Source organism: Phacochoerus africanus, chromosome 2 (genome assembly GCF_016906955.1).
Source record: "Phacochoerus africanus isolate WHEZ1 chromosome 2, ROS_Pafr_v1, whole genome shotgun sequence".
In the NCBI taxonomy this organism is placed as follows: Eukaryota; Metazoa; Chordata; class Mammalia; order Artiodactyla; family Suidae; genus Phacochoerus; species Phacochoerus africanus.
Window position 1 is genome coordinate 110,001,144 of NC_062545.1, and position 26,792 is coordinate 110,027,935.

A 26,792-nucleotide genomic window follows, 5' to 3' on the forward strand; every position below is an offset into this window, starting at 1 on the left:
ATAAATAAATAAATAAATAAATAAATAAAATAAAATAAAATTTGCATGGAAACACAACAAAAATCTATGAATCAAGCTACCTGGCATTGGACAATACTCCAAAGCTACAATCATCAAAACAATATGGTACTGGCACAAAAACAGAAATATAGACCAATGAAACAGGATAGACAGCCCAGATATAAACCCAAGTAACCATGGGCAACTAACCTATGACAAAGGAGGACAGAACATACAGCAGAAGAAAGATAGCCTCTTCAATAAATGGTTCTGGAAAACTGGAAAGCTACAAGTAAAAGAATGAAAGTAGAACACTATCTAACACCACATATGAAAATAAACTCATAATGGATTAAAGACCTAAATATAAGGCTAGACACTATAAAACTCCTAGAGGAAAATATAGGCAGAATGCTTTTTGACATAAATCATAGCAATATCATGTTTGATCCACCTCCTAGAATAATGACAATAAAGACACAAATAAACCAATGGGACCTAATCAAACTCAAAAGCTTTTACACAGCAAAGGAAACCATTAAAAACAAACAAACAAACAAACAAACCTGAAAATACAACCCACAGAATGAGAGAAAATCTTTGCTAAAGATGCAACAGACAAGGGCCTAATCTCCAAAATATACAAACAACTCATGCAACTCAACAACCAAAAAACAAACAACCCACTTGAAAAATGGGCAGAAGACCTAAATAGACATTTCTCCAAAGAAGACATACATATGGCCAATGGACACATGAAGAAATGCTGAGTATCACTAATTATTAGAGAAACGCAAATGAAAACTACAATGAGGTACCACCTCACACCAGTCAGAATGGCCATCATTAACAAGTCAACAAATAATAAATGCTGGAGAGGTTGTGGAGAAAAAGGCGTCCTCCTCCACTGTTGTGGAATGTAAACTGGTACAACCACTACAGAAAACAGTACAGAGGTACCTCAGGAAACTAAATATAGAGCTACCATGTGATCCAGCAATTCCACTGCTGGGCATATAACTGGACAAAACTTTCATTGAAAAAGATACATGCACCCCTAAATTCATAACAGCACTATTCACAATAGCCAAGAATGGATACAACCTAAGTGTCTATCAACAGATGAATGGATTAAGAAATGTTACATACATATAATGGAATATTACTCAGCCATAAAAAAGACAAACCAATGCCATTTGCAGCAACATGGATGGATCTAGAGACTCTCATACTAAGTGAAGTAAGCCAGAAAGAAGAACACAAATACCACATGATATCTCTTATTTGTGGAATCTAAAATATGGAACAGATGACCCTATCTAAAAATAACAAACAAACAAAACAGAAACATCATGGCCAAGAAGAGCAGACTTGGGGTTCCTAGGGAGGGGGGAAGGAAAGGGAGTGCGATGGATGGGCATTTTGGGATGCAGACTGTTATATCTGGAATGGATGGGCAATGGGATCCTACTGCACGGCACAGGAAAATGTGTGTGATTGGGTCACTTTGTTGTACAACAGAACTTTTCCAAACATTGTAAATCAACTTTTTTTTTTTTGTCTTTTTAGGGCTGCACCCATGGCATATGGGGGTTCCCTGGCTAGGGGTCCAATCGGAGTTACAGCTGCTGGCCTATGCCACAGCCACAGCAACGCAGGATCTGAGCTATGTCTGCGACCCACACCACAGCTCACGGCAATGCCAGATCCTTAACCCACTGAGCAAGGCCAGGGATTGAACCCAAAACCTTATGGTTCCTAGTCAGATCCATTTTCACTACATCACAACAGGGGACTCCATAAATCAGCTATACGTTACTACTAATACTAAAAAAAAAAATCAGCCAGCTAAACTCCTTAGGGCTTTTAATGAAATTACCAAATTCTGTAAAGATCTAAAGAAGTTATCTGTAAGCACTCAAAAGGAAATAAACTGGTCTTAAAAAGAGCTAAGACTGTAAAATGGAACTAGCCTGAAACTGTTGACTACTAATTACCTTAATATTAAGCCTATATTAAGCATACTTACAAAATTTATAGAATTTATGTAAATTTTGAAAGGTAAGTTATTAAGTGTTCTTTAGAATAATAATGTCTTTTCCTGGGAGTTCCCATTGTAGTGCAGTGGAAACGAATCCAACTAGGAACCATGAAGTTGTGGGTTTGATCCCTGGCCTCGCTCAGTGGGTTAAGGATCTGGCGTTGCCATGAGCTGTGGTGTAGGTCGCAGATGCGACTCGGATGTGATGGCGTGGCTGTGGTTGTGGCGTGGGCCAGTGGCTACAGATCCAATTCAACCCCTAGCCTGGGATCGCCATACGCCTCGGGTGTGGCTCTAAAAAGACACACACACAAAAAAAACTTGTACTGTGCTAAGTGAAATAAACCAGTCACGAAAAGACAAATACTATGATTCCACTTATATGAAGTTATCTAAAGCAGTCAAATTCACAGAAACTCAAAGTAGAATGATGGTTACCAGGAGCTGTGGGAAGGGGATAAGGAGAGTTGTTACTTGATGGGTATAGAGTTTCACACAAATGTGCGTGTACTGAATGTTACTGAACTGTACAACTTAAAATGGTTATGATGGTAAATTGTGTTTATACCACAATTTTTAAAAAAGCTGATTTGTTTTCCCCTCAGGACATATGTTATATTGATCATAAGATGTAGGGCTGGATTTGACTCTTGACTACTAATAAAGTAGTCTTTAGTCTTAAAAAGTCTTGATTACCCAAAGATAATTTTTTCTATATATGACTTTTCAATCCCCTGCTATTCATTCCATCTTTATCCTAGTTCTTTCTTCTGCCCATCTTTCTAATTATGATGGTTTCAATTCAAGTAAGAGAGGAATGAGAAAAAAATCTACTTGGTGTAATGCATCACCAAAAAACTTTTTTTTTGCCAAAATATGAACTGAGGATATCATTTATCTATGTTTTCCTCCTTCTTCTCAGCGTGAGAAAGGCCACCACAGTTCTTTTATTCAGTGAGCAAATCTAATGCTGCTAAAAAGAGATGGGCATACAAAAACTCCTGGGAAGACACATAAAGAACCTGCTTCAGGAGTTCCCTCTGTGGCACAAGGGGATTGGTAGTGCTGGGACGCAGGTTTGATCCCTGGTCCTGCACAGTGGGTTAAGGACCTGGCTTGCGGCAGCTTCAGCTAGGTCACAACTGCACTCAGATCTGAATCCTGGCCTGGGAACTCCATATGCTGTGGGGCAGCCAAAAAAGAAAAGCAAAAACACAAAAAAAACTTGCTTCAATTCCACCATTCAGGTTTTGAAGTATGCAAATAAGATCAGGAAGGTCAAATGGGATTAGCTAAAAAGATAACTTATCTGGATTCAGGTCCAATCAAAGATTCAGGTAATATTTAGAATTTCAGACCTTTTTATTCATAGGCTTACAAAATAAGAGGCAGAAAGGAGATAAAGTCTTAAGCATCCTCAAGAATCAGACCTTCCACAGGTTGGTTTTTAGTCTTAAGGCAATGATTTCAGATTTTTTTTTTTGTATTTTGTCCTTTTAGGGCCGCACCCTTGGCATATGGAGGTTCCCAGGCTAGGGGTCTAACTGGAACTGTTGCTGCTGGCCTACGCCAGAGCCACAGCAACACCAGATCAGAGCATCCTCTGCAACCTATACCACAGCTCATGGCAACGCTGGATCCTTAACCCACTGAGCAAGGCCAGGGATCTAACCCACAACCTCATGGTTCCTAGTCGGATTGTTTCCACTGTGCCACACGGGAACTCCTCAGACTTGTTTTAATAATTCTTTTAACTCTGGTCTACCCCACTCAAATAACTGCTTTGTATATTCTAAGATACATATCATGGGCTGCTCTTTCAATGACAAATCAAATCATTTTTTTATTACTGTATTAACAAAACCTGTGGGCTCTAAAAGAGAGCAGATGGGATGATTAACGGCAGCAGCTGTTACATCAATGTCCAGGAAATTACATGCATACCATAAATAGGTTTTAAATTTTACATGTCTCAGCTTCTCAATTCTTTAATGCCCCCTCTTTGCCTCCAACATGCAACAAAACAGTATAAAGATAAACTTAAATCAGAAAGACGCTACTGAGTTCATTAAGTGTCTACTCTGATGGTTTTGAACTAATCAAATCAATCTGATTACTAGATTGATTTTGATAAACTTTAGTAACCATTTTTAGGGTTAATTTAACTTTTCTAATCCATTATTAGATTTTGTGGGGTTTTTGATTCTAAGAGTAGTTCTAGTTTACAAAATGCTCAACTGTTATAAGTGTTTTACAGGTATGCTAATTTTATCCCACAATGATGGTGGAGGTTATTATTATTATTACTCACATTTAACAAGTGAGGAAACTCTAATGCGTAATTAAGTACTTTGCCCAAGGTTAAGCCAGCAAGTAACGGCCTGGATTTAAATCAGCCTTCAAAGCTCACTTTCTTAATTACTTTGTTCTTCAGTGTTGTTCCTTAAGATACAGAAGCAACTACAATCACTTATCCTCTCACACTGGCTCACAACTAAAGCAATTATTGGAGTATCATTTGTACTAATGGCTACTTAACAAGGCATTTACAGCCTAACTAGTGAGGCATCTTGAGCCTTGGCTTCCTGGAGATTTATATCAGGACAGGATGCTAAAATAAATAAATAAATAAATAAAAATCTCAATAAAAATAATTTGGCTTTCGGAGTTCCCTCTGTGGAGCAACGGAAACGAATCTGACTAGGAACCATGAGGTTGCGGATTGGATCCCTGGCCTTGCTCAGTAGGTTAAGGATCTGGCGTTGCCTTGAGCTGTGGTGTAGGTTGCAGACACGGCTCGGATTCCAAGTTGCTGTGGCTGTGGTGTAGGCCAGCAGCTGTAGCTCCGATTCGACCCCTACTCTGGGAAACTCCATACACTGTGGGTGCGGCCCTAAACAGAAAGAAAGAAAAAAAAAAAAAAAGTTGGCTTTCTGTGGTAGAACAAGTTCTTACCCTCTTCTCCTCTTACCTGGAAATTAGGCTAAGTATTTTCACAGGAGAGAGACTGAGACAGGGAGAGGGAAGGAGGTAGGGAGAGGGAGAGAAAGTATTCATGTCCCTGGGAAGTAATATGGTGACATCCATCAAATCACAATCTCTTAAACTTATTAAGAGAACTCCAGAAAATAACTCCTCATTCTTCCAGGGTTGTTTTTGAAAAATAAACAATAATTTGCCTATGTGACCAATCACTTTCAGAGTCAGAGGCTCTATTTTCAGATGTTCAGTCTATCTCCATCTCAGCAGCTATCAACACTAGCAGTTCTCCACTGCTTATTAGAGTTATTACTGAAGGAAAGACTAAAGATTTGTTTTATAGGGGATACAGAAAGACTAAATTAGCAAGAGTTATTTCTCAGAGTAACAGAGACTTCATTAGACAGTTTGAGCTGTTATATTACCAAATACTTTTTAAGCTGCAGCTATGGACTTAATTCCTAAATGCAGTGCAGGGAAAATTCTAATGATTGTCACAAAAGATACTGCCAAGGAACTTAATCTTTTCTTCTTTTTTTTGGCCACAACACAGCATGCGGAAGTCCAGGGATAGAACATGAGCCACAGTAGGGACCTGAGCTGCTGCATTGACAATGTCTGATCCTAAACCCACTGTGCCACCAGGGAACTCGGAAACTTAACCTTTTCTGACATAAATGAGACAAACTTTTTCAGACACATGCTTGCATAAAGAACATAAAGCTCTTTTAGTCACTCCTATATTAAGTAGCTAATATGAAGATAAGCATTACCCAAGATGGAAAGATACATAAATCCAGACCTAACACTTAAGAAATTTTCAACCTGCAACTAACTGGATCAAGTGTTCTTATGAATCAATGTTCTTATAAAACAGCCCAAAACATCTCTACTGGTTCCAGAACTGATTACTGATATCCATATTCCACATAGAAAGATTAGTTTTTCCCAATATCTAACTTTTACTAGAAACCCGGATATTACTATGAGAAACCCCATTTTCATCTTGAATTTACAGATTCGCTCCCACTAAGGCTTTAGGCATTTTAACATATTCCTTTAAAAGGGACAAAGCTTTCTGTCTATGTAGTGATTAAACCGGCAGGGCCTTTTTTTCAACCGACCTCTGGCAAGATTTTCCTAGACATCAAAGGAGTCGACCTAACTCTCATAAACTAAGATCCAGAAAGGGCCTTTAGTAATTACCGGTGAAGTACTGAGCTAAGGAAAGGATCTGTGGGCGGGCCACTATCCTGGGCCATTCTAGATAACATTATTCATCCCTGGAACAGTAAGGCAAGGAAAAGGAAAGTCTGCACCCCTTTTCTTTATCTTGACCTATTAAATCAGCACGGAAGGAAACCACCAGCAAAACAGCCCCGGGGGTTCGTGGGGTCACCACAAAGCAAGGCCAAATGCCTGCCTTGGCAGCTCTTCGCTGTCAGGGACCTCGGCAGAGAAGCCACCACACCCCTCATTCCTCACCGTCCACCCAGCGTCCAGGAAGCCAGGCCTCACGTCTCTGCGCTCATCCGGACCCAAGCCACGACTACTGTCACCAACACAAGGTCTCGCCGGGCCCACTCTGCCCAGCCTTCCCGGCACTCGCTTAGCCTTTCCTTTTGGGGCGCCCGCCCGCCTGCCCCGAAGGGGGCGAACTTACGGCCGCCGCGGCGCCGGTGAAAATATCCTCCCCCTCGGTGTCACTGTCCCCCGCTTCGGGTTCCGACCCCCCAGTCGCCCCCTCGAACTCCGGTTCCAGGCTGGGGAAGGGGGGAGGGAGTCTTTCCGAAGCGCTACAGCCACCACCACCCGACGCCATCTTCCTCCACCCGCGGCGGAAGCCGCAACAACAACTTTATGGAGAGATAGTGCCGCGAGCAAAGCGTTCCAGCAGAGCGGAGGTGGGATGGCAGCCACCAACCCTGCGGGACACACGGGGCGGGGAGAAGGGGCGGGGCGTACTCGCTCGGGGCGGGGTGGGGGCCGGCTCGCAGCTCCTGTCCAGCCAATCCAAGCCCTGGATCGCGACCCCGCACTCTTAACCTACGGAGCGGAGGGGCAAGAGAGGAGGAGCTAGGGGCCGCTCAGGTTCCTGTGGCTCTTTGTGCTTTATCTAATAGACTTCTTAAGGAGATGAAAAAAGGAGTCTGAAAACCTCTACCAGCCACCAACTCATGCCAAGCGCAGCGGCTTCAAAGACATTTAATAAGTATTTTTGGTTGAGGTCTCAACATATGCAGTCGATTTTCGCCATTTATTCTCTTGACAGTTCATTCAAGAAATAAATATTGAGCATCTACTATATGCCTCGCACCCTGCTATGCGTTTCACATATAAAAATAAAGATCCTTCTGCCCACCAGGCGCTTGAGGGAGACGGGCATGTAAATTAACAATTCAATACGATCAGTGCTAATGTGCTGTGGGAGCATAGTAAGAGATCATCAATTCTGCCTGGAGAAGTCAGGACGCCTCAAAGAGGTGAGACTTCAGTGGGCTAAATTTGGTCTCAAGGAAGTTAGGATTATCCTCACAACTGCTGTGGAGTAAGTGGAGTGGAACAGATGACAGGGGAATTATTAAACTCTGAACCAAATTTTCCTGCGGCCTAAACTATTCACTATTATCTGGTGGGCTTAAAGTCTAAATCAGCTATATAAGATTTTATCTTTAAAGATAAATAGGATATGTTATCATGGGATAACTCAGCAAGAAATCCTGACTTTCCTCTCAATAGAGATGATACTAAACTTGGCATCAACTTTGACAAAAGGTTTAGTTTGTTTGTAACTGCAAATCTCTCAGCATCAGGTGTTGGCTCCCTCACAGGTCTGTGAGCTGCTTAAGGGCGGGAGTCCTGTCCCATCTTGTATCCTCCGCGTCTATAGACTAAGTCTGGCAAATTAAGTATCTAATAAACGTTTGAGACTTGATTGGGAGGATGGATGGATAAAATTAATACCATCAACCTTGTTACTGGCATCATCACAGCCACCAATACCAAAGGGCTTAGAACGTTCTTTTTAGGATTGCGATCTCTAATGTCACTATGAGACACACCGGACACAGGGGAAAGCTCTCTCGTTCTAAGTTGTCTTCGAGGGAAACTGGCAGAAATATTCAGGGGGTATTGGGAGTTGTGCTGGCCTGAGTTCCTATGAGACAAAACCAAAAAGGAACCCCCTCCACGCCTAATCATCCAAGTACATGTCCTTTCACTACAACGGAAACTCACTTCCGGCCTGACTAGTCGTTAAGAAAGCTTTGGCTGGAAGCGACACCCTCTCGGAGAAATAACGGTAGGGAGTCTCCGTGTAGACGTCCTCCAGCACTAGAAATCAAGATTTCCTTTTCCCTACCTCTTCAGTATTCATCCTTAGCTTATCCAAGCGCTGAGTGAGGCATTTTGTAATGGGTAACAAAACGTTACCTCCCTCCCGACCCCCCCCCCATCGTGGGAAACTACAGTTCCCATAATGCAGCTCTCCGTCTTCCGAAGAAAACGCCCATACGTCCCAGCACACAACGCGCTTCACGTGCCTCTAGGGATCCCCCCCCCCCCCCCGCCCCTCCGGTCCGCCAAAGCCGAGCAAAGTATGTTGGGGTTTGTAGTCCGTGCAGCCTTTTTCCCTAGATCCTTCGCGCTACTCCGTCCAGTCCCGCCTAGTCTCTGCTGCCCAGGACCTTTTAGGCTTGTCTTGGCCCCTTTGAAGATCCGGAAGTTGATAAATCGTGAAGCTCGCTGTTGAAAGACGGTGGCTCGGGTGGGACAGTCGCCAGGGATGGCGGAGCGTGAGAATGGAGCGGGTGTCCGGGCTGCTTTCCAGGACGCTGAACAGAGTCCTGTGGCTCTCCGGCCTCTTTGAGCGCCGAGCTGCCCGGCAGCCCCGGATCATGGAAGAGAAAGCGCTAGAGGTTTATGGTAAATAATTTTACCGAGGGCAGTGTTTGGCGGTATATATGGAGGCGGGGGTAACTTGGGCCTCACCTGAGAGTGGGAGTGGTTTTTGCCAGATTTCTGGGAGCATGGAAAGCTTTTTCTCCCGGGTCCCAAGTTTTTCGGGCATGTGGTCTTTATAAGGTTCTTCCTAAACCTAGGGCAAGTCGAACCCTGAGTCTCAAATGCTTCAATTTTCTTGTCTGCCTCACGTTCTAGTGGCCATCTCAAGACATCTGGGCAGAGCAGGAGTCTAGGGTGCTTGGTTAGGAAGCAAAGCTGGCCTGATTGCATGACTTGAGCTTCCTATCTCCAGCCCCTGGACACACAATTCTGCCACCGCCGAGGGCATTGCTGGGTGACTTCCGAGTTGAGGACTAGCTCAAGGTCACAGCCACTCTTTTCTGCATAGGCAATAGCCAGAGGTTCCTGAGAGCCTAGCCTTGAACTTTAAGTTTTGTTGTTGTTGTTTTTGTTTTTTTTTCCCACACAGCTAAGCCTGGAATGCAAAAACAAAAGAAGAACAAAAGAGCAATCCACACACAGAGTTTTAGATGTAGATGCAGGTAGACTCTTTTCAAACCCTGGAACCGTTTTCACTGTACAGATGAGGAAACAAAGGTTTAGAGTGGATAAACAACTACTTGGAGGCCACATTGCCTGCATGGAAACACCAAAACCAAAGTTTTGGTTAAGGAAACACCAAAAAACAAACTTAGTGCACTTTTGCTTTATGACTTACCTTTTTTGGGGATTTTCTAGTATTGTGTTTGAAAACTAAAAAGACTGGTCTAACTTTCGGCAATTCCTGGTAACCAGGGTAAAAGTCTAACTGCAAGAATGCAAATATGCAGGTAAGGATTATAGACCAGTAGAAAGAAGCCAGGGATGTTAAAGACATTTGGAGCTAATCTAGTTTACCTATTGCTAGAGGCAGGACTTAACCCCAATGAGGAGATAATTATGAATGGAATGATCTCCACAAGGCAGATGGACACATTCCTGTCCTGTCACATCTCTATCTCCAGCATCTAGGGACAACAGGGCACTGGTGATACAACTTTGAAAGAGAGTTTTTGTCCTCACACTTTTGTTGAGGGGAGCCTTTATAAATGCAAAAATGTAACTTAAAAATCATACGCAAAAGAAGGCCAAAGACTGTACGAGAGATACAGAAATTCAGAGGAAGGAGAGACTTTAAGAAGACACTTGGGAGTTTCAGTTGTGGCACAGTGGAAAAGAATCTGACTACTATCCATGAGGGTGCAGGTTCCAGCCCTGGCGTTGCTCAGTGGGTTAAAGATCCAGGATTGTCGAGCTGTGGTGTAGGTCACAGACGAGGTTCGGATCTGGCCTTGCTGTGGCTGTGGAGTAGACCAGTGGCTACAGCTCCAATTTGACCCCTAGCCTGGGAACCTCCATATGCCGAGGGTGTGGCCCTAAAAAAAAAAAAAGACAAAAAAAAAAGGAGTCACTTGAATTGGGCCTTGAAGGATTAGTAGGATCCGGACATATAAAGAGTATATGGAGTTCCTGTCATGGCAGAGGGGAAACGAATCCCATTAGGAACCGGGAGGTTGTGGGTTCAATCCCTGGCCTTGCATAGTGGGTGAAGGATTCGATGTTGCCGTGAGCTGTGGTGTAGGTTGCAGACGTGGCTCGGATCCAACATTGCTGTGGCTGTGTAGGGTAGCTCCGATTGAACCCCTAGCCTAGGAACCTCCATATGCCGTGGGTGCGGCCCCCCCAAAAAAAGAGAGAAGAAAAAGTGGAGGCCATGCTAAGCAGAGAAAACTGGAGCAAAATTATGGAAGTGAGACAATAACTTGTTTAGCGAATGACAGGCAGGGTTTGTGGTTAAAAGTCGAGGTCTGGTCAAAACTTGTGCATAGCAGAAATTGGAATTGGGTGCTGAAAGTTTCAATATAAACTAAAAATTTTTTTTTTTTTTTGGCTTTTTTGGGGGCCATACCCGAGGCATATGGAAATTTCCAGGCTAGGGGTTTCATTGGAGCTACAGCTGCTGGCCTCCACCACAGCCATAGCAACGCAGGATCCTAGCGGTGTCTTCGACCTACACCACAGCTCACGGCAATGCCAGATCCTTAACCCACTGAGCCAGGCCAGGGATCGAACCACATCCTCAAGGATCCTAGTCAGGTTTGTTACCCCTGAGCTAGGATGGAAACTCCCTGAAGAATTTAATATTAGTTCAAAGCCGTAGAAGAATTTTAGTCAAAAAGGAGTAAGTAATATTAGGAGAGCAACATTGCTTTCTTTCTAAAGAAATAAATCCAAATCAATAGAAAAGTAGACAATTTTAAAGGGGTGAAATTTAATTTCAGGATTACATAGCATATAAACAATATAGTTCAGCTTGTATGCACGAGCCTTACAGAAAAAACGCCTAAGATAAGGGGGAGCAAATTCCCTTTCAGAAAACGATTTCCCTGAGCCCACGTTTCACAGCCTTGGCTGTGAAGCCTCTTTTTCTGCCTAAATTTCAAATTCTGTTTCTAGTCAAGTGATAAGCCCAGGAGTTGCTGGGGAGAAGGTTAAGAGTTTGATTCATTTGTTTTTCCCAACTGGATTTCTGATTACAGGGGTGCTGTAAATAATAGAACAAAACCTTAGGCCTGAGAACATCAAGTCCCTCCTATATGAACTCCCTCTGCTTTTTTTTTTTTTTTGTCTCACCATTTCTCTTTGCCTTTCTTCTTTTCCATCTTTTTCTGCAACCTCAGAGTAGGAAGGAAATCTTTTCCTCTCTAAGGCTGACCCAGGCTCTCACATCTTTGGTCTCATTCCTTTCTGCTTATTTTACCAGCTTCCTCCCCTTTCCTCCTTAAATTTTCAGTCTCTTTATTCAATCCTTTCCTTTGGGCTATAAAACATACTCGAGTTTCCCTTATCCTTATCATTGTTCTGGCTTTTTCTAAACCCACTGTCCTTTGTTTGCCCTTCCCTCCTTCCCTGCCTCAGCCCTAGGATTACATTTTCAGTTCCTTTTCCTCTCCCCTTTTGTAAACTGGCTTCTGCTTTCACCTCTCTACTAAAAGTGCTTTCCCGTCGTGGCTCAGTGGTTAACGAATCCCACTAGGAACCATGAGGTTGCGGGTTCCATCCCTGGCCTTGCTCAGTGGGTTAAGGATCTGCCGTTGCCGTGAGGTGTGGTGTAGGTCGCAGACACCGCTAAGATCCTGCGTTGCTATGGCTGTGGCCCAGGCCGGCGGCTACAGGTCCGATTAGACCCCTAGCCTGGGAACCTCCATATGCCACAGGAGCGGCCCCAAAAAGGGCAAAAGGACCAACAAATAAATAAATAAATAAAAGTGCTTTCTTACAGGTGACCTCCCGAGTAACAAATCAGAGACCTGCTTTAGCTCTCCTTAACCTGAATTTTCTGCATCACTTGATGTTAACCATCCCCTCTTCCCTTTTCTGCTTCTTTTTGCTTTTCTTCCTCCTTCTATTCCCTAAATTAGGTGCTTCCCATGAGTCTGTCCTTGGATTTCTTTCTTTTTACATTAGTCATTCTCTACCTGAGCTGCACATGAGAATAACCTGAGGATTTTTTTTTTTTAAAGTCTCAATGCCCAGGTCATGCTTTGAATCAATTAAATCAGAATCCCAGGGGTAGGACTCAGACACCAGCTTTTGATGTTGTTTGGAAGCATTCCTAGTGATTCCATTGTTCAGCCAAAGATGAAAACTCCCGTTCTACTCTTTGTTCTTTGTGAATCCCATGGATTCAACAGCCACTGTAGCCTTGGTTCTCTTAAACCTTATGCCACAGTTTAGTGTTTGCTGGAATGTGCCAATGGTTTGGCGCTTAAGCATCACAGAATTATAACATATAAAATTTAATCCATTTGCCTCAGCCCTCACCCAGATTTCTTCCTGTATCTCTGTTCCTTTTTTTTTTTTTTCTATTTTTTGTCCTCCCAGTCACTTAGACTTAATAACCTTTTCTCCCTTTCCTTGACTTCTCCTTCCAGACAGTTCTCAGTTTCTGTTGATTGTGGCTCTGAAGTGACTACTCCATCTGTCCCCCTCCTCTGTATTACTGTGGTCATGTCCCTGTTTTAGACCCAGGTTTTTTAGCTGGTATCCCTAGCTCTGGTTTTTAGTTCTGAGTCTCCCAGCTGGTGGATGAGTTTCCAGCTGACAGTGTAATGTGTCCATGTCACTCCCTGTTCAAAACCTCTTGAGGATGTCCTTTTGCTTGAAGCTGACTCTAAAAGGCCCAAACTCTTATAACTTCGTCACTTATGCTGAGTTCCAAGCAAACTAAACTTGTTCTTTACTTTCCTTCACCTTAAAAGTCAAATATTCTTAGTTCTTGTTGTGGTGCAGCGGAAATGAATCTGACTAGGAACCATGAGGTTGCAGGTTCAATCCCTTGCTCAGTGGGTTAAGGATCTGGCGTTGCCATGAGGTGTGGTGTAGGTCGCAGATGCGGCTCAGATCCGGCGTTGCGGTGGCTGTGGTGTAGGCTGGCAGCTGTAGCTCCAATTCGACCCCTAGCCTGGGAACCAACATATGCAGTGGGTGCAGTCCTAAAAAGACAAAAGACAAAAAAAAAAATCAAATATTGGAATGTTACTCATTTTTACGGTCTTGAGGTTCCACCTACAAAAATCCCAATACTGCCTTCTTATCCCAAAATAAAAAGTACTTTCTTTCTCTTGAGATTCTATGGCACTTTCCCTGGTCTCATAATCTCTCTGCAAGGTTGGGTCCAAAGAACTGGACATGAGCTAATAATAATCTAAGAAAATGGTTTTCTCGGAAAGACACCAGTAGTCAGTGGTCTGTCAGAAATTGGGGAGTGGGTGTAGTATTTGCTCAAACAAAAAGAAGTCAGTGTTTGGTTTAGGACTGGCAAAATTATTTGTATTTAAAATATCCATATTTGGGGAGTTCCTGTTGTAGCTCAGTGGTAGTGAACCCAACTTATATCCATGAGGATGTGAGTTCGATCCCTGGCCTTGCTTAGTGGGTTAAGGATCTGGCATTGCTGTGTAGCTGTGGTGTAGGCCGGTAGCTGAAGCTCCCATTTGACCCCTAGCCTGGGGAACTTCATTTGCTGCAGGTGCAGACCTAAAAAAAAAAAACCCAAAAAACAAAACTATCCATGTTTTAGAATAAAACCTTGTCTTTAATGATTCTTTAGATTTGATTCGAACTATCCGGGACCCAGAGAAGCCCAATACTTTAGAAGAACTGGAAGTGGTATCAGAAAGTTGTGTGGAGGTTCAGGAGATAAATGAAGAAGACTATCTGGTTATCATCAGGTTCACACCAACAGTACCTCATTGCTCTTTGGCGACTCTTATTGGTAAGGGTTCTTTTTATATATATGTTATAAAATTCTGAATTGTTCTAGTTGATATTGTCCCATAGTAACAGTTAGCATCATGTGTCACACTTTATGGTTTACAGAATATTTTCTGTAGTTCTCACAATAAGCATATGAAAGAGCATTATCTTTATTTTATGGATGACGAACCTGAGGCTCAGAGACTTTAAGTGATTCTTACACCAGGAAATGATGAAACTGAGGCTCAAACTTTGGTGTCCTGACTTGAGTGTGTTCTCCTTTAGTTACACCATGTTGCTTCTCTAAGATGTACACAATTAATGGAGCTGTGTCTGCAATTAGTGGAGGCTGTGTGTGGGCCAGCTTCTCTCCTTAGTTCTGGAGCTTGGAATGGGTGTTGTCAGACTAACACTGCTGCCCTTTCTATCTTCTCCTTTTAATTATTTTTAAAAAAATTGGAGGGCCCCCTCCCCCAGCATGTGGACATTCCCAGGCCAGGGATCAAACCCACGCCAGAGCAGTGACCCAAGCCACTGTAGTGCCAGTGCCAGATCCTTAACCCTCTCTCCCCAGGAGAGCTCCTCCAACTTTTCCTTTTAGTTGTTCTGTTGGCTTCTATGTAGTATGGGCAGAAATCCTGGTGGTGAAACTGACAGAATTAATGGCCTGAACCTAGTCAGAACACAGATTGGGACTTGAACCCATGTGCCGGGACTCGAAGCCGGCCTAAACCCAAATTGAGACTTGAACCCACGGTTTTAAATTAGAGTCAATCACCCTGTGTCTGGACGCACTGAGGTTCTGGTTCTTCATGTCTCCACGGAGAAGGAATTCAGCAAGAGACAAAGTGATAGGCAAGAAATAGATTTATTAAGATAGGACACTTGTGGGAGATGCAAGCAGGCAGGCATGGAAGCTCTGCCCTGAGGAGCCTTTGGGCTACAGTTTTTATCATCCAGGGGGAGTGGGGGTTAGAAAAGACTGCCTCTTCCTTTCTGGGAGTACTGTCTCCTTGGTATCCGCTAAGGTGTGTATTCAAATCTGCAGAAGGGTAGTCCTCAAACTCCTGCCCTTGGTCTGAATTTGAATGCAGGCCTCAACCCATCCCCCACCCAAAGTTCTGGGGCAATTCTCAAGGCTCCACTAATGAAGCAGGGCTGGCTTATGCTGGTGGATTTTTTGAGCAGTTTATTAACTTACAGTGATCTCCCAATGTCCCCCTAAGTTTCCCTCATTATCTGTGGTCCTTTATTGGGATCTCTAAAACAACCTGTGCCTACGTCATCCCTGTCAGTGGGAGGGTATTTTTTTAGCTTGTTTTCTTTTTGAGAGGCTGCATTCCCAATATTTTGGATTAGTTATCAGTAAGATATACGATAGATTTTTTTTTAATTTTTTATTTTTCTAGGGCTGCACCACAGGCATGTGAAGGTTCCTAGAATAGGGGTTGAATGGGAGCTGTAGCTGTGGGCCTATGCCACAGCCATGGCAATGCCAGATTTGAGCCGCATCTTCGACCTACACCACAGCTACGGCAATGCCAGATCCTCAACCCACTGAGTGAGGCCAGGGATCAAACCTGCATCCTCATGCATACTAATCAGATTTGTTTCTGCCGAGCCATTGTTAGGGCAGCTGCCCAGCAGCCCTGTGCCGCAGCATATCAGCTCTAGCAACAGCTCTGTGGCTGTAGTGTACCAGTTCTGGCGATAGCCCTGTGGTTGTAGTGTACTAGCTCCAGCAACTCTGTGGCTGCAGTTTATCAGCTCTTTTACCTGGTGAGAAATGAAGCGAGCACTCAGTGAGAGTTGGAAAACTCAGGTTTATCATGCTGGCAGGCTCAGAGATCGCTCTCCAGATTCTGAACCCCGAAGAAGGGTTTCACAAGGCTTTTATGGGCTAGCTCTTCCAGGTCTGTGCTTGGTGGACTGGAGTGAGGTCAGGCAAGGTAGTAGATGTGGAAGCAAGTTTACGGAAGCAGATGCGTTGGGGAGGGGTGGTTAGGGGCAGTTGTCTGGACTTTGCTTAGTCATCATGGCTGGAGTCTCTCCTTTCTACCTTTTTATCAGGACATTTTTCTCCTACACCACAACAGGAACTCCACAATAGATATTTTTGAACATATACTTTACTAAAAGAAAGTAAAGGAAGTTTATTTCAAACCAAATGTTCATCAATAGGGGATCAATTAAATAATTCAGTGGTGATGTATATTAACAGTGGAATACTATGAAGCTATAAAAAGAATGAAGTTCTCTACTAATATGGAAAGATCACTAAGATACTGTTAGAAAATAAAAGCAAGTATAATATTGCTACATTTGTGTAAAAAGCAAAAATGTTCATTTATATTTTATTGCACATGCATAAAGAAAATATAAGAAATGAATAGCTGTGAAAGTGTGTGGGCATTACTGATGGTGGGAACTGGTCAGATGGGGGATGGAGTGAGAGGGGAACTTTATACATATATATGTATTTTTGAATGCATATTTATTTTTGGTCTTTGGACAATTTCTAAATCAACAGATACTCAATGTACTGCTGCTATTCTGATGTTTTAAAATATTTTTGTGCGTAATTCCTTGAATAGACCATTACCCTACTCTAAGAATCTAAAGCAAATTGATTTTTCAAAAAATGGATTTAGTTTTTTAAATTATAAAAGTAACATGTTGGTTGGCAATAATTTCGAAACTCCTCTAAAGTATGAAGAAGAAAAATTTTTAAAGTTGCCTTAAGAATGTGTGTTGCAGGTTAAAAGTCTAGCTCTTTTAGCTCTGTCACTTTGTGGCCTTGGGCAAATTACTTAACATTTCTGAGCCTGTTTCCTTATCTGTAAAATAGTGATAACAAGCGTAAGTACTGAGTTGTAAGAGTTAAGTAATAGAAAGCATGAAATAAGTGAGGTATATTTTTAAATTTCTCCTTAAATATTATTCTTTAATTATATGGACATACAGGTTATGTGCTAATCATATTGATATGTCATCATTTTTATAACCATTTAGACTGCTTCTAGCCTTCCACAATTGTAAATAATATGCTGAACAACTTTATACATAAATATTTTTGTTTATCTCTAGTTGTTGCTTCAGGATAAATTCCTGTAAGTGGAATTATTGTGTCATATGGTATAAATATTTTTAAGTCTCTGGATGTGTGTTAGTGAATCCTTATTAAAAAGTCTAAGGGGGAAGGGAGAGGAAGTGGGATGGATGGGAAGTTTGACTTTAGTAGATGCAAACTATTACATTTAGAATTGATAAGCAGTGAGGTCCTATTGTATAGCACAGGGAACTATATCCAGTCTCTTGGGATAGAGCATGATGGAAGATAGTATGAGAAAAAGAATGTATACGTATGTATGACTGGGTCACTATGCTGTACAACAGAAATTGACCAACACTGTAAATCAACTATAATAAAAATAAATTAAAGTTTATGTTCTTTGACCTAGGAATTAAGGAAATAATTCCCTAGAAGAAAATAATAGCATGTACAAAGCATTTATGATACATTTGAGAGAAACATTTGTGATATATCTGTGAGAAATGTATGGCAAGGCTTGAATGATAAGTTGAATTTGTATTATGATTGCAGTTATAAAAAACTATGTGAACAAAGTTTGAGAGAGCACATGGAGTAAAATGAACTGTATCCAAAGGTGTCAAGATTAGATTATGGTTGACATTTCACATCTGTATACTTGAATAGTTTTGTCATCTTTCTTGGCTGTTTTGATATGGGTCTCAGTTAAGACTTGGCTTTTTAGAAGGTAGTATAGTAGTGTATCATAGTAATGGTGTTTAATCAGCCTGACTGGAAAAGCTCAATGAATAGAGACCTCTTTTGGCTGATGTATTAGGAGGCATGTCCTTTAAGTAGGTAGTACTAAGCAGGGGAAAGCACCAGAGGAGGAGGTCCACCTTGATTGCTTGGGTTGTCACCTATTAAGGACCCTGGTGACTCATTACAAAGACTAAGAAGACTCAAAGGGGGTGGGTGATTACCAGCTGATAATCTTTTGTGCTGAATTAGGCAAGACTGGCTGAAGGCAGATGTGGTCCTTGTAAAGGGCATAAATTTAGCTTCCAGTTCTGCCATGTGATGTGATCAGCTTTATGACGTTGAACAAATCACTTATCTTGGTTCCTGGCTGTAAAAAGAAAATGATAAAATAGTAGTAGTTAACATGTATTGGGTACTTATTATGTGTTAACTACTGTTTTAAGCACTCTATATAACAATTCATTGACTCCTTATAACAACTTTTATGTATAGTGTACTATTATAATGTGTTTTACAGATGAGGTAACTGAAACTCTGAGAGATTAAGTAACTTGCCCAAGGTCACACAGCTACTATGTAGTGGAGCCACTTTTTTGTTTGTTTGTTTGTTTTTGTTTTTGTCTTTTTTGCTATTTCTTGGGCCGCTCCCGTGGCATATGGAGGTTCCCAGGCTAGGGGTAGAATCGGAGCTGTAGCCACCGGCCTATGCCAGAGCCACAGCAACGCGGGATCCGAGCTGCATCTGCAACCTACTCCACAGCTCACAGCAACGCCAGATCGTTAACCCACTGAGCAGGGTCAGGGACCGAACCCGCAACCTCATGGTTCCTAGTCGGATTCGTTAACCACTGCGCCACGATGGGAACTCCTGGAGACACTTTTTTTTTTTTTTTGTCTTTTTGCTATTTCTTTGGCCGCTCTTGCGGCATATGGAGATTCCCAGGCTAGGGGTCTAATTGGAGCTGTAGCCACCAGCCTACGCAAGAGCCACAGCAACACGGGATCCGAGCCGCGTCTGCAACCTACACCACAGCTCACGGCAACGCCGGCTCGTTAACCCACTGAGCAAGGGCAGGGACTGAACCCGCAACCTCATGGTTCCTAGTCGGATTCATTAACCACTGCGCCACGACGGGAACTCCCCTGGAGCCACTTTTGAACCCAAATATCTGTCTCAGTTATGCTATACTGCCTATCTTGAGGATGCTGATACTCAAGGAAACACTTTGTGAACTGCAGAACAGTTATTATTTACTTTATGGGTAAAATACCTACCAAAAGTGACTAGAACATATCAGCATGCTCAGGTGGAACACAGGTAACAAATTAGGGAGACAATGTGGGAGCAGAGAAGGAAAACAGTCCAGATAAGCTTTAAGGTAGATTATATATTTTCTTTAGAGTTCTCTAATTTTTTTTATGGAATTACTGTGTTCTAGACTTTAAGATAGGTCCTGTCTCATTGTAACTTATCTAATGCTTTCTCCTTTTCTGAATTTTTTCAAGTGATTCTGTTAAAAAACCTAATGGTAATGGTACTTAGAAAACCAAAGCAAATTAATTTCATACTTTCCCTAGAGATAGGTAGTCTAGTAATTATGTTTTGCTGTGTTGAGATGATTTGGAGATTTATTATTGTTTGATTTATTTATTTTTTGTTTTTTTGCCATTTCTTGGGCCACTCCTGCTGCATCTGGAGGTTCCCAGGCTAGGGGTCTAATTGGAGCTGTAGCTGCCAGCCTACGCCAGAGCCACAGCAACGTGGGATCCGAGCCGCATCTGTGACCTACACCACAGCTCACGGCAATGCTGGATCCTTAACCCACTGAGCAAGGGCAGGGACCGAACCGCAACCTCATGGTTCCTAGTCGGATTCATTAACCACTGAGCCACGACGGGAACTCCTGTTATTGCTTTATTTAAATTTTATTTTTAATTATTGTTTTTTGTTGTTATTGTCTTTTGTCTTTTCAGGGCTGCACACATGGCATATGGAAGTTCCCAGGCTAGGGGTCAATTCGGAGCTATAGTTGCCTGCCTACGCCACAGCCACAACCACGTCAGATCCGGGCCGAGTCTGCGACCCACACCACAGTTCACGGGTTTGTTTTTAAGGTCTGCATTTGGGACAAATGGAAGTTCCCAGGTTAGGGGTGGAATCAGAGCTGCAGCTGCAGGCCTATGCCATAGCCGCAGCAATGCAGGTTCCTTAACCTACTGAGCAAGGCCAGAGACCGAACCCACAACCTCATGGTTCCTAGTCAGATTTGTTTTCACTGCACCACGATGGGAACTCCTATTGTTTATTTTTAATTAAACAAAATACTAAGAAAATATTCTGTAGCATAACAGTGTGCTGTAGTATGACAAGCCCTTATTTATTACTTGGGAAAGGAAATTAATTGCTCCAAATAAAAGGCCGCAAAGTCAGGGAACTAGAGATTCATTTTGATTATGTTTTTCAAAAACTTCTTGCTGAAATAGTCTTTTCATAATAAGAGCAATTTGATTTCTCTTCTGCGTCTGAGTATAGGTTTAGTTGAAATTGTATTCCTTATTTTGTTGTATGGGAAAAGTAGAAAATTGGTACTAAGGCTCTGTTCCAAGCTGACTTAATTTTTCATGGGAGTTTCAACTGGAAAAAAAAATATTATTGAACTATGACTTGGCATTGGGGTGATAAACTGAACTTCAGAGGAGCTTGTTTTAGGGAAACAACTCTATTTGTGCCTCGCAGGTATAGAGGATTCCAAATTTGAAAGATTGCTTGTGGTCCTTTTTAAGTGGCTCTTGCTTAAAGTTTTTCCATGGCCTGGCCTCTTGTAGACATTCAACACATTTTATTGAGTGAATTGACCTTGGATGGAAGGCAAATTGATGTAGCAGAAAGGACTTGGATTTTGCAGTGGTTTGGGATACCAGTCCCTACTCTGTCACTTAGCTAGCTTATTGGTCTCGGGCAAGTTACATTGTGACTTTGGGTTTCATAATTTGTAGAATGGGGTTGGCAGTACCTAGCTCACTGGATTATTACTAAGAATTTGTAAGATTGTACCTATGTATTAAAAGTGCTAGTCTCAGTGGAGGTGTACATTGTATTGAGCCTGAGCTGTTTTCAGCCTCTGTTTTGTATGAGACACCTAGATAGAACTGTGTGCTTTTTAAGAACCAGTAAGAAGAGGCTTATTCTTATTGGGGCATTTTTTTTTTTTTATCCCTCCACAGGGCTGTGTTTAAGGGTAAAACTTCAGCGGTGTTTACCATTTAAACATAAGGTAAGGAAGACTATTTTTGTTGTTTTATAACAGCTTTGTTGAGTTTTGATTAATATATCATACAGTCATCTATTTATTTATTTGGCTATACATGTGGAATGTGGAAGTTCCTGGGCAAAGGATTAAGCCCGCACCACAGCAGTGACCCCAAGCCACAGCAGTGACAACACCGGATCCTCAACCTGCTGAGTTATAAGGGAACTCCTGCAATCACCAATTTAAAGTATAGAATTGAATGGTTCTCAGTATATTTCACAGAATTGTGCAGCCATTACTACTATTAATTTTGGAGCATTTTCATCATCCCAGTAAAGACCCTGGGAGTCACACACTATTTCTCCCAACCCTCACCCATTTCTAGGCAATCACCGATGTACTTTTGTTTCTATAGATTTGCCTATTCTGGATGTTTCATTTAAATGGAATCATACATTTAAAAAAAAGCAGGAGGGAAGAGTTCCTGTCATGGCTCAGTGGAAACAAATCTGACTAGCATCCATGAGGATGCAGGTTTGATCCCTGGCCTCACTCAGTGGCTTAAGGATCTGATGTTGCCATTAGCTCTGGTGTAGGTCACAATTGTGGCTTGGATCTGGCGTGGCTGTGGCTGTGATGTAGGCCGGCAGCTGTAGCTCCAATTGGACCCCTAGCCTGGGAACCTCCATATGCTGCAGGTATAGCCCTAAAATGACCAAAAAAAAAAAAAGGGGGGGGGGGAATTATACAATTTGTGGTCTTTTAAGACTGGCTTATTTTACTTACATAGTATTTTCAGACTCCATGTTGTAACATGTATCAGTAGTTCATTGTGTGTGTGTGTGTGTGTCTTTTTGTCTTTTTAGGGCTGCACCTGCAGCATGTGGAAGTTCCCAAGATAAGGGTTGAATCAGAGCTGCAGCTGCCAGCCTATGCCACAGTCATAGCAACCTAGGATCTGAGCCATGTCTTTCACCTACACCACAGCTCACAGCAACCTCAGATCCTTAACACACTGAGCGAGGCCAGAGATTGAGCCTGCATCCTCATGGATACTGGTGGGGTTGGTTTCCGCTGAGCCACAACAGGAACTCCCAGTAGTTCATTCTTTTTTTTGCTTTTTACTGTTCCACTGTGTGAATGTATCACATTTTATTTGTTTGTTTTATTAGCTGATGAACATTTGGATTGTTTCTGTTCTTTGAATAGAAAAATGAATAATGAATAATGTTGCTGTAAACATTTGTGAGCAAGTGTTTGTGGGGGCATATGTTTTAATTTCTTTTCCACCTAGGAGTGGGTTTGCTGGATCCTGTGATGACTATATTTAACCTTTCGAGGAACTGCCAGATTGTTTTTTTGGCCATTCTACCATTTTACATTTCTGCTAGCATTCTGTGAGGGTTCTGATTTTTCCACATCCTTTCTACTTACTAAGATTATCTGTCTTATATCGTATTATAGCTATCAGTAGGATGTGTGAAGTGATATTCCACTGTTTTGATTTGCTTTTCCCTGATGGCTAATAATGTTTAATGTTTTTCCAGGCAAAACTTAAAAGCGGGTAAGAGCCACTTAAAAAGGGCCATAGGAAGCCTCTTAAATTTAGAGTCTTCAATGCACCAAACCAACTATTTGGTTACCTTGAGGTATATTTTGCATAGAAATAGCAGGGGAAATGCTTAACTCTCCTTTATTTACCATTTTCCAGCATAGCGAGTCATGTGTAATTTTAAACCAAAGTGAATGAGTATGGAATGATTTTATACCTATTATTTTGTTGTTTAGAATAAGAGTTAGTGTTACGCCATTAGGGAATTTACATGGTGTTTTGTCTTTTAAAGAAAACAGGACTAGATGATCTTTAAGGTATCATTTAGCTGTGATAGGCTGATTGTTTTCCCTCATAAAAACATTTATCTCAGAAGGAAGTAAGTAAATGAGAATTAGGTCACATGCTCCAGTGTTCTCTGGAGAGTAGACATGTCTTTATCATGATAGCATGATGTATTTACTTTAAGATTGGCAATAAATTTTGTGGGTTTGTCTCTAAAGCTCTGGTTCTTGGAGGTAGGTTGGCTAATTGGAGGGAGTGAGTGTGGCAGGACCAGGAGGGATAGCTTAACCAGTATTGTGCTTGATAATAAGTTTATCAAGATAGGAAGTTCCCTGGTGGTGCAGCAGATTAAGGATCTGGTATTGTCATTGCTGGGTCATGGGTTCCATCCTGGGCCCCAGAATTTCCACATGTTGTGGTTGTGGCTAAAAAAAAAAAAAATCATCAAGACAGTAGTAGAAGGAAAAGGAGGATAGTGAAAAGTATATATTGTGATCCCATTTTTGTGAAGTAAGCAATAAAAAGAAACTTCCAACCTTGGGGTGTGTGTGTGTGTGTGTGTGTGTGTGTGAGAGAGAGAGAGAGAGAGAGAGAGAAATCTGTTAGATTATGTGGGTATAGAGGAAATTATAGGAGAAACAAAACTATACTAGATTATTAATGTGGCTTTCTTGTGGTGGGACAGGGAGGAAGTTTAGATAACTGTTTGGGGAGGAGAGGCAGGGTGCAGGGAAGAGATATCCAGGAGTAAAACACACATGAGATGTTTTAATGAGTTTGTGTAAAATTGTATGATTGTATTCATAAAAAAAATTGATGGAAATACCCCCCAGAAGATCAAAATAAAAAATCCTAATTTCATTATTTTAGAGAATGTTTTAGAGAATGTGTAGAGGATTTAAAACAACCGTCTTCATTGTTTTAGAGAAGAATGTGAAGATTTGTCCCTAAGTCTTTGATACTGGAAACAGAATTTTGGATTTCATCCCTAGACTCTTGAGTCCATTGCACATTCCTCCTCACTCATCTTAGAATGCTCTAAATGTTTTACTTTTAATGTATTTTTTCCTAGTTGGAAATCTACATATCTGAGGGAACCCACTCAACAGAGGAAGACAGTAAGTGAATTTTGAACCATTATTAGAAAACAATTTCAGACAGTAGTTGGTCTTGGTTATCAGGTTATTGTCCCAGCCAAGTCTCTACTGGGGTCATTCGCAGGAAAGTACAAAATCAGTTATTAGCTCTTCTTTGAGGTGGAGAAACTCAGGCATATCTGGGAAGTAATTTTTCCAGTGAGACTCTGGGCAAAGTGGATATTAACTGGTTTAGGCCATTGGCTGCACATCTATAAGGATGTCCAGCTCTAGGAACCTTGACTTACAAGCTCTAAAGGAAGCTTGATTCTTCTCTTAGGTGGCAGGAGAGAGAATTGTGTACTTGAAACTGAAATCAAAGTTGTAGTAAGTAAAGCTTTAAGGAACCTTGGGAGAGGTGCTGTCTTTCTGGGTTAATGCATTTAAATGAGAGTAGGGAGCCTTTTTTTTTTAAATAAAGAATCTCTGGCCTACGGAGAGCAATAAAGTGGCAGCCACTTAAAAATAACAGAAGTGGAGTTCAAGAAAGCAAAAGTGGGATTATAAGGTTTTTTTTTCTCTTTAAGTCATCCTTTCAGAATTTTTGAGTAATTAGTCAATACCAGTTTTAAGTTCTGAAGGAGTTAAATTGTGTTGACAGGCTAATAAAAATAGTGTCTGTTGCTATATATTCTATGAAAAAAAGTTCTGCTAATTTTTGCCTGTCTGTTTTGCAGTCAACAAGCAGATAAATGACAAAGAGCGAGTGGCAGCTGCAATGGAGAATCCCAACTTAAGGGAAATCGTGGAACAGTGTGTCCTTGAACCTGACTAATAGGTGTCTTAAGAGCCATTGAACTGCAGTCGTTTGATATATTTGTTTAAATTCTTTGTAAAATGTAAAAGTCTCATGTTTATTACATAGGTGATTTGTACCTCAGAGTATTTTTTAAAAGGATGATTTCCAAGCAGGACTTAATTATAAGGTAGTACCTAGTTTGTTCAGTGTCTAACATTCTCAGGATTTGTAACACTTAAATGATCAGACAGAAAATATTTTCTAGTTATTATGTGTAAGATAAGTTGCTATTTTTCTGATGCCCATTCTGATACAACTGCTTTTCATGTCAAATATTTACTTTGCCCATATGTATTCAATTTAAATCATTACTCTGTAAAATAAATAAAGATGATTCTTGTACATATCTTAGAATATTTCTATTGAATTGTAAATTTCATTGTAAATATCAACAGTAAAAGATCTCCAAAGCTTTATTTTCTGATTACTATGTAGAATCGGAGATAGGAGAACAGGAGTTCCCCGTTGTGGCTCAGTGGTTAACTAATCTGACTAGGGACCATGAGGTTGCAGGTTGGACCCCTGGCCTTGCTCAGTGGGTTAAGGATCCGGCATTGCCGTGAGCCATGGTGTAGGTCAAAGACACGGCTTGGATCTGGCATTGTTGTGGCTCTGGCGTAGGCCGTGGCTGCAGCTCTGATTAGACTCTTAGCCTGGGAACCTCCACATGCTGCAGGTGTGGCCCTAGAAAAGGCGAAAAAAAAAAGAGAGAGAACAAAAAGAACCCTTAAGATCAGGCCTAGGCTCTACCTTCCTTCAAGAAAAGCCCTGGAACCCATTTATAGATAAGGAACAAATGTGAAAGCACCAGAGGATGTAATTTAGAAGATGAAGAAGTTCCCAAAGAAATTTTGATTAAGCCAATCTAAATTTATGGTCTTGTCTTTACTTGTACTTTGTTCAGTTTGTTTTAGAGGATAATGGGCATTTGATGTATAACAGAGTGTCACAGGGAGGCTCCAAGATGCCCCCCAGTCATCCCTGATTTCTGATAATTCTCGCCCTTGCATAGTTTCATATTGAACCAGAGCTGACTGCTACGACTAATAAAGAATCAGAGGTGACGATGCGTGGCTTCTAAGGCTAAACTGTAAAAGATGTTGCTGCTTTCACCTTGGTCACTTGTGTTGCTCATTCTGCAGGAATCCAGCTGCCATGTCACGAGAACACTCAAGCACACGGTGAGGTATTGGGGCTTGCCACCAAAGACAAGCACCAACTTGCAAACCATGTGAGGGAACCATGTTGGAAGCCATCTTCCAGCCTTAGTCATACTGACCTCTTGACTGGAACCTCACTAGACCCTCAGCTGGAACTATCTAGCCAAGCTACTCCTGAATTCCTGACCCAGAGAAGCTGTGAGTTATACGTGTTTATTGTTTACACCCCTGTGTTTTAGTGTAATTTGCTATGCAGCAATAAGTAACTAATACACAAGTTATTAGAATGGAACTCTTTTTTTTTTCTTTTTAGGCCCACACCCATAGCATATGGAAGTTCCCAGACTAGGGGTCCCATCAGAGCTGCAGCTGCTGGCCTACACCACAGCCACAGCAATGTTGGATCTACGCTGTGTCTTCGACTTATACTATGGCTCATTGCAATGCCGGATCCTCAACTCACTGAGCGAGGCCAGGGATTGAATCTGCATTCTCATGGATACTAGTCGGGTTCATTTCCACTGCACCACAACGG

At 41.8% G+C, this 26,792-nt stretch overlaps 2 protein-coding genes across 4 annotated transcripts in view; one reads left to right on the forward strand and one right to left on the reverse strand.

The window, feature by feature from the left end:
• The window catches only part of SNX1 (sorting nexin 1), a 39,411-nt gene extending 32,478 nt beyond the window's left edge, over window positions 1-6,933 (reverse strand). Inside the window, exon 1 of one of the 2 annotated variants that reach the window (XM_047765923.1) lies at window positions 6,684-6,928. In XM_047765923.1, coding sequence (XP_047621879.1) covers window positions 6,684-6,842 — 159 coding nt within the window. In that variant the 5' untranslated portion in view covers window positions 6,843-6,928. Of the gene's footprint in view, window positions 1-6,683 lie in introns of both variants that reach the window. The other variant, XM_047765924.1, reaches the window with a different exon arrangement.
• A 1,704-nt stretch (window positions 6,934-8,637) lies between these two features.
• On the forward strand, window positions 8,638-25,443 carry CIAO2A (cytosolic iron-sulfur assembly component 2A). 2 transcript variants are annotated; one of them, XM_047765925.1, is made up of 5 exons: window positions 8,638-8,944; window positions 14,136-14,300; window positions 21,300-21,349; window positions 24,235-24,280; window positions 24,976-25,443. In XM_047765925.1, the coding sequence occupies exons 1-5, from the start codon at window positions 8,821-8,823 to the stop codon at window positions 25,071-25,073; spliced, it is 483 nt and encodes a 160-aa protein (XP_047621881.1). In that variant the 5' UTR covers window positions 8,638-8,820; the 3' UTR covers window positions 25,074-25,443. The 2 variants fall into 2 exon arrangements, with proteins under 2 accessions (XP_047621881.1, XP_047621882.1); XM_047765926.1 differs by lacking the exon at window positions 21,300-21,349 and having other exon boundaries at window positions 8,650-8,944.
• Window positions 25,444-26,792: the final 1,349 nt, after the last annotated feature.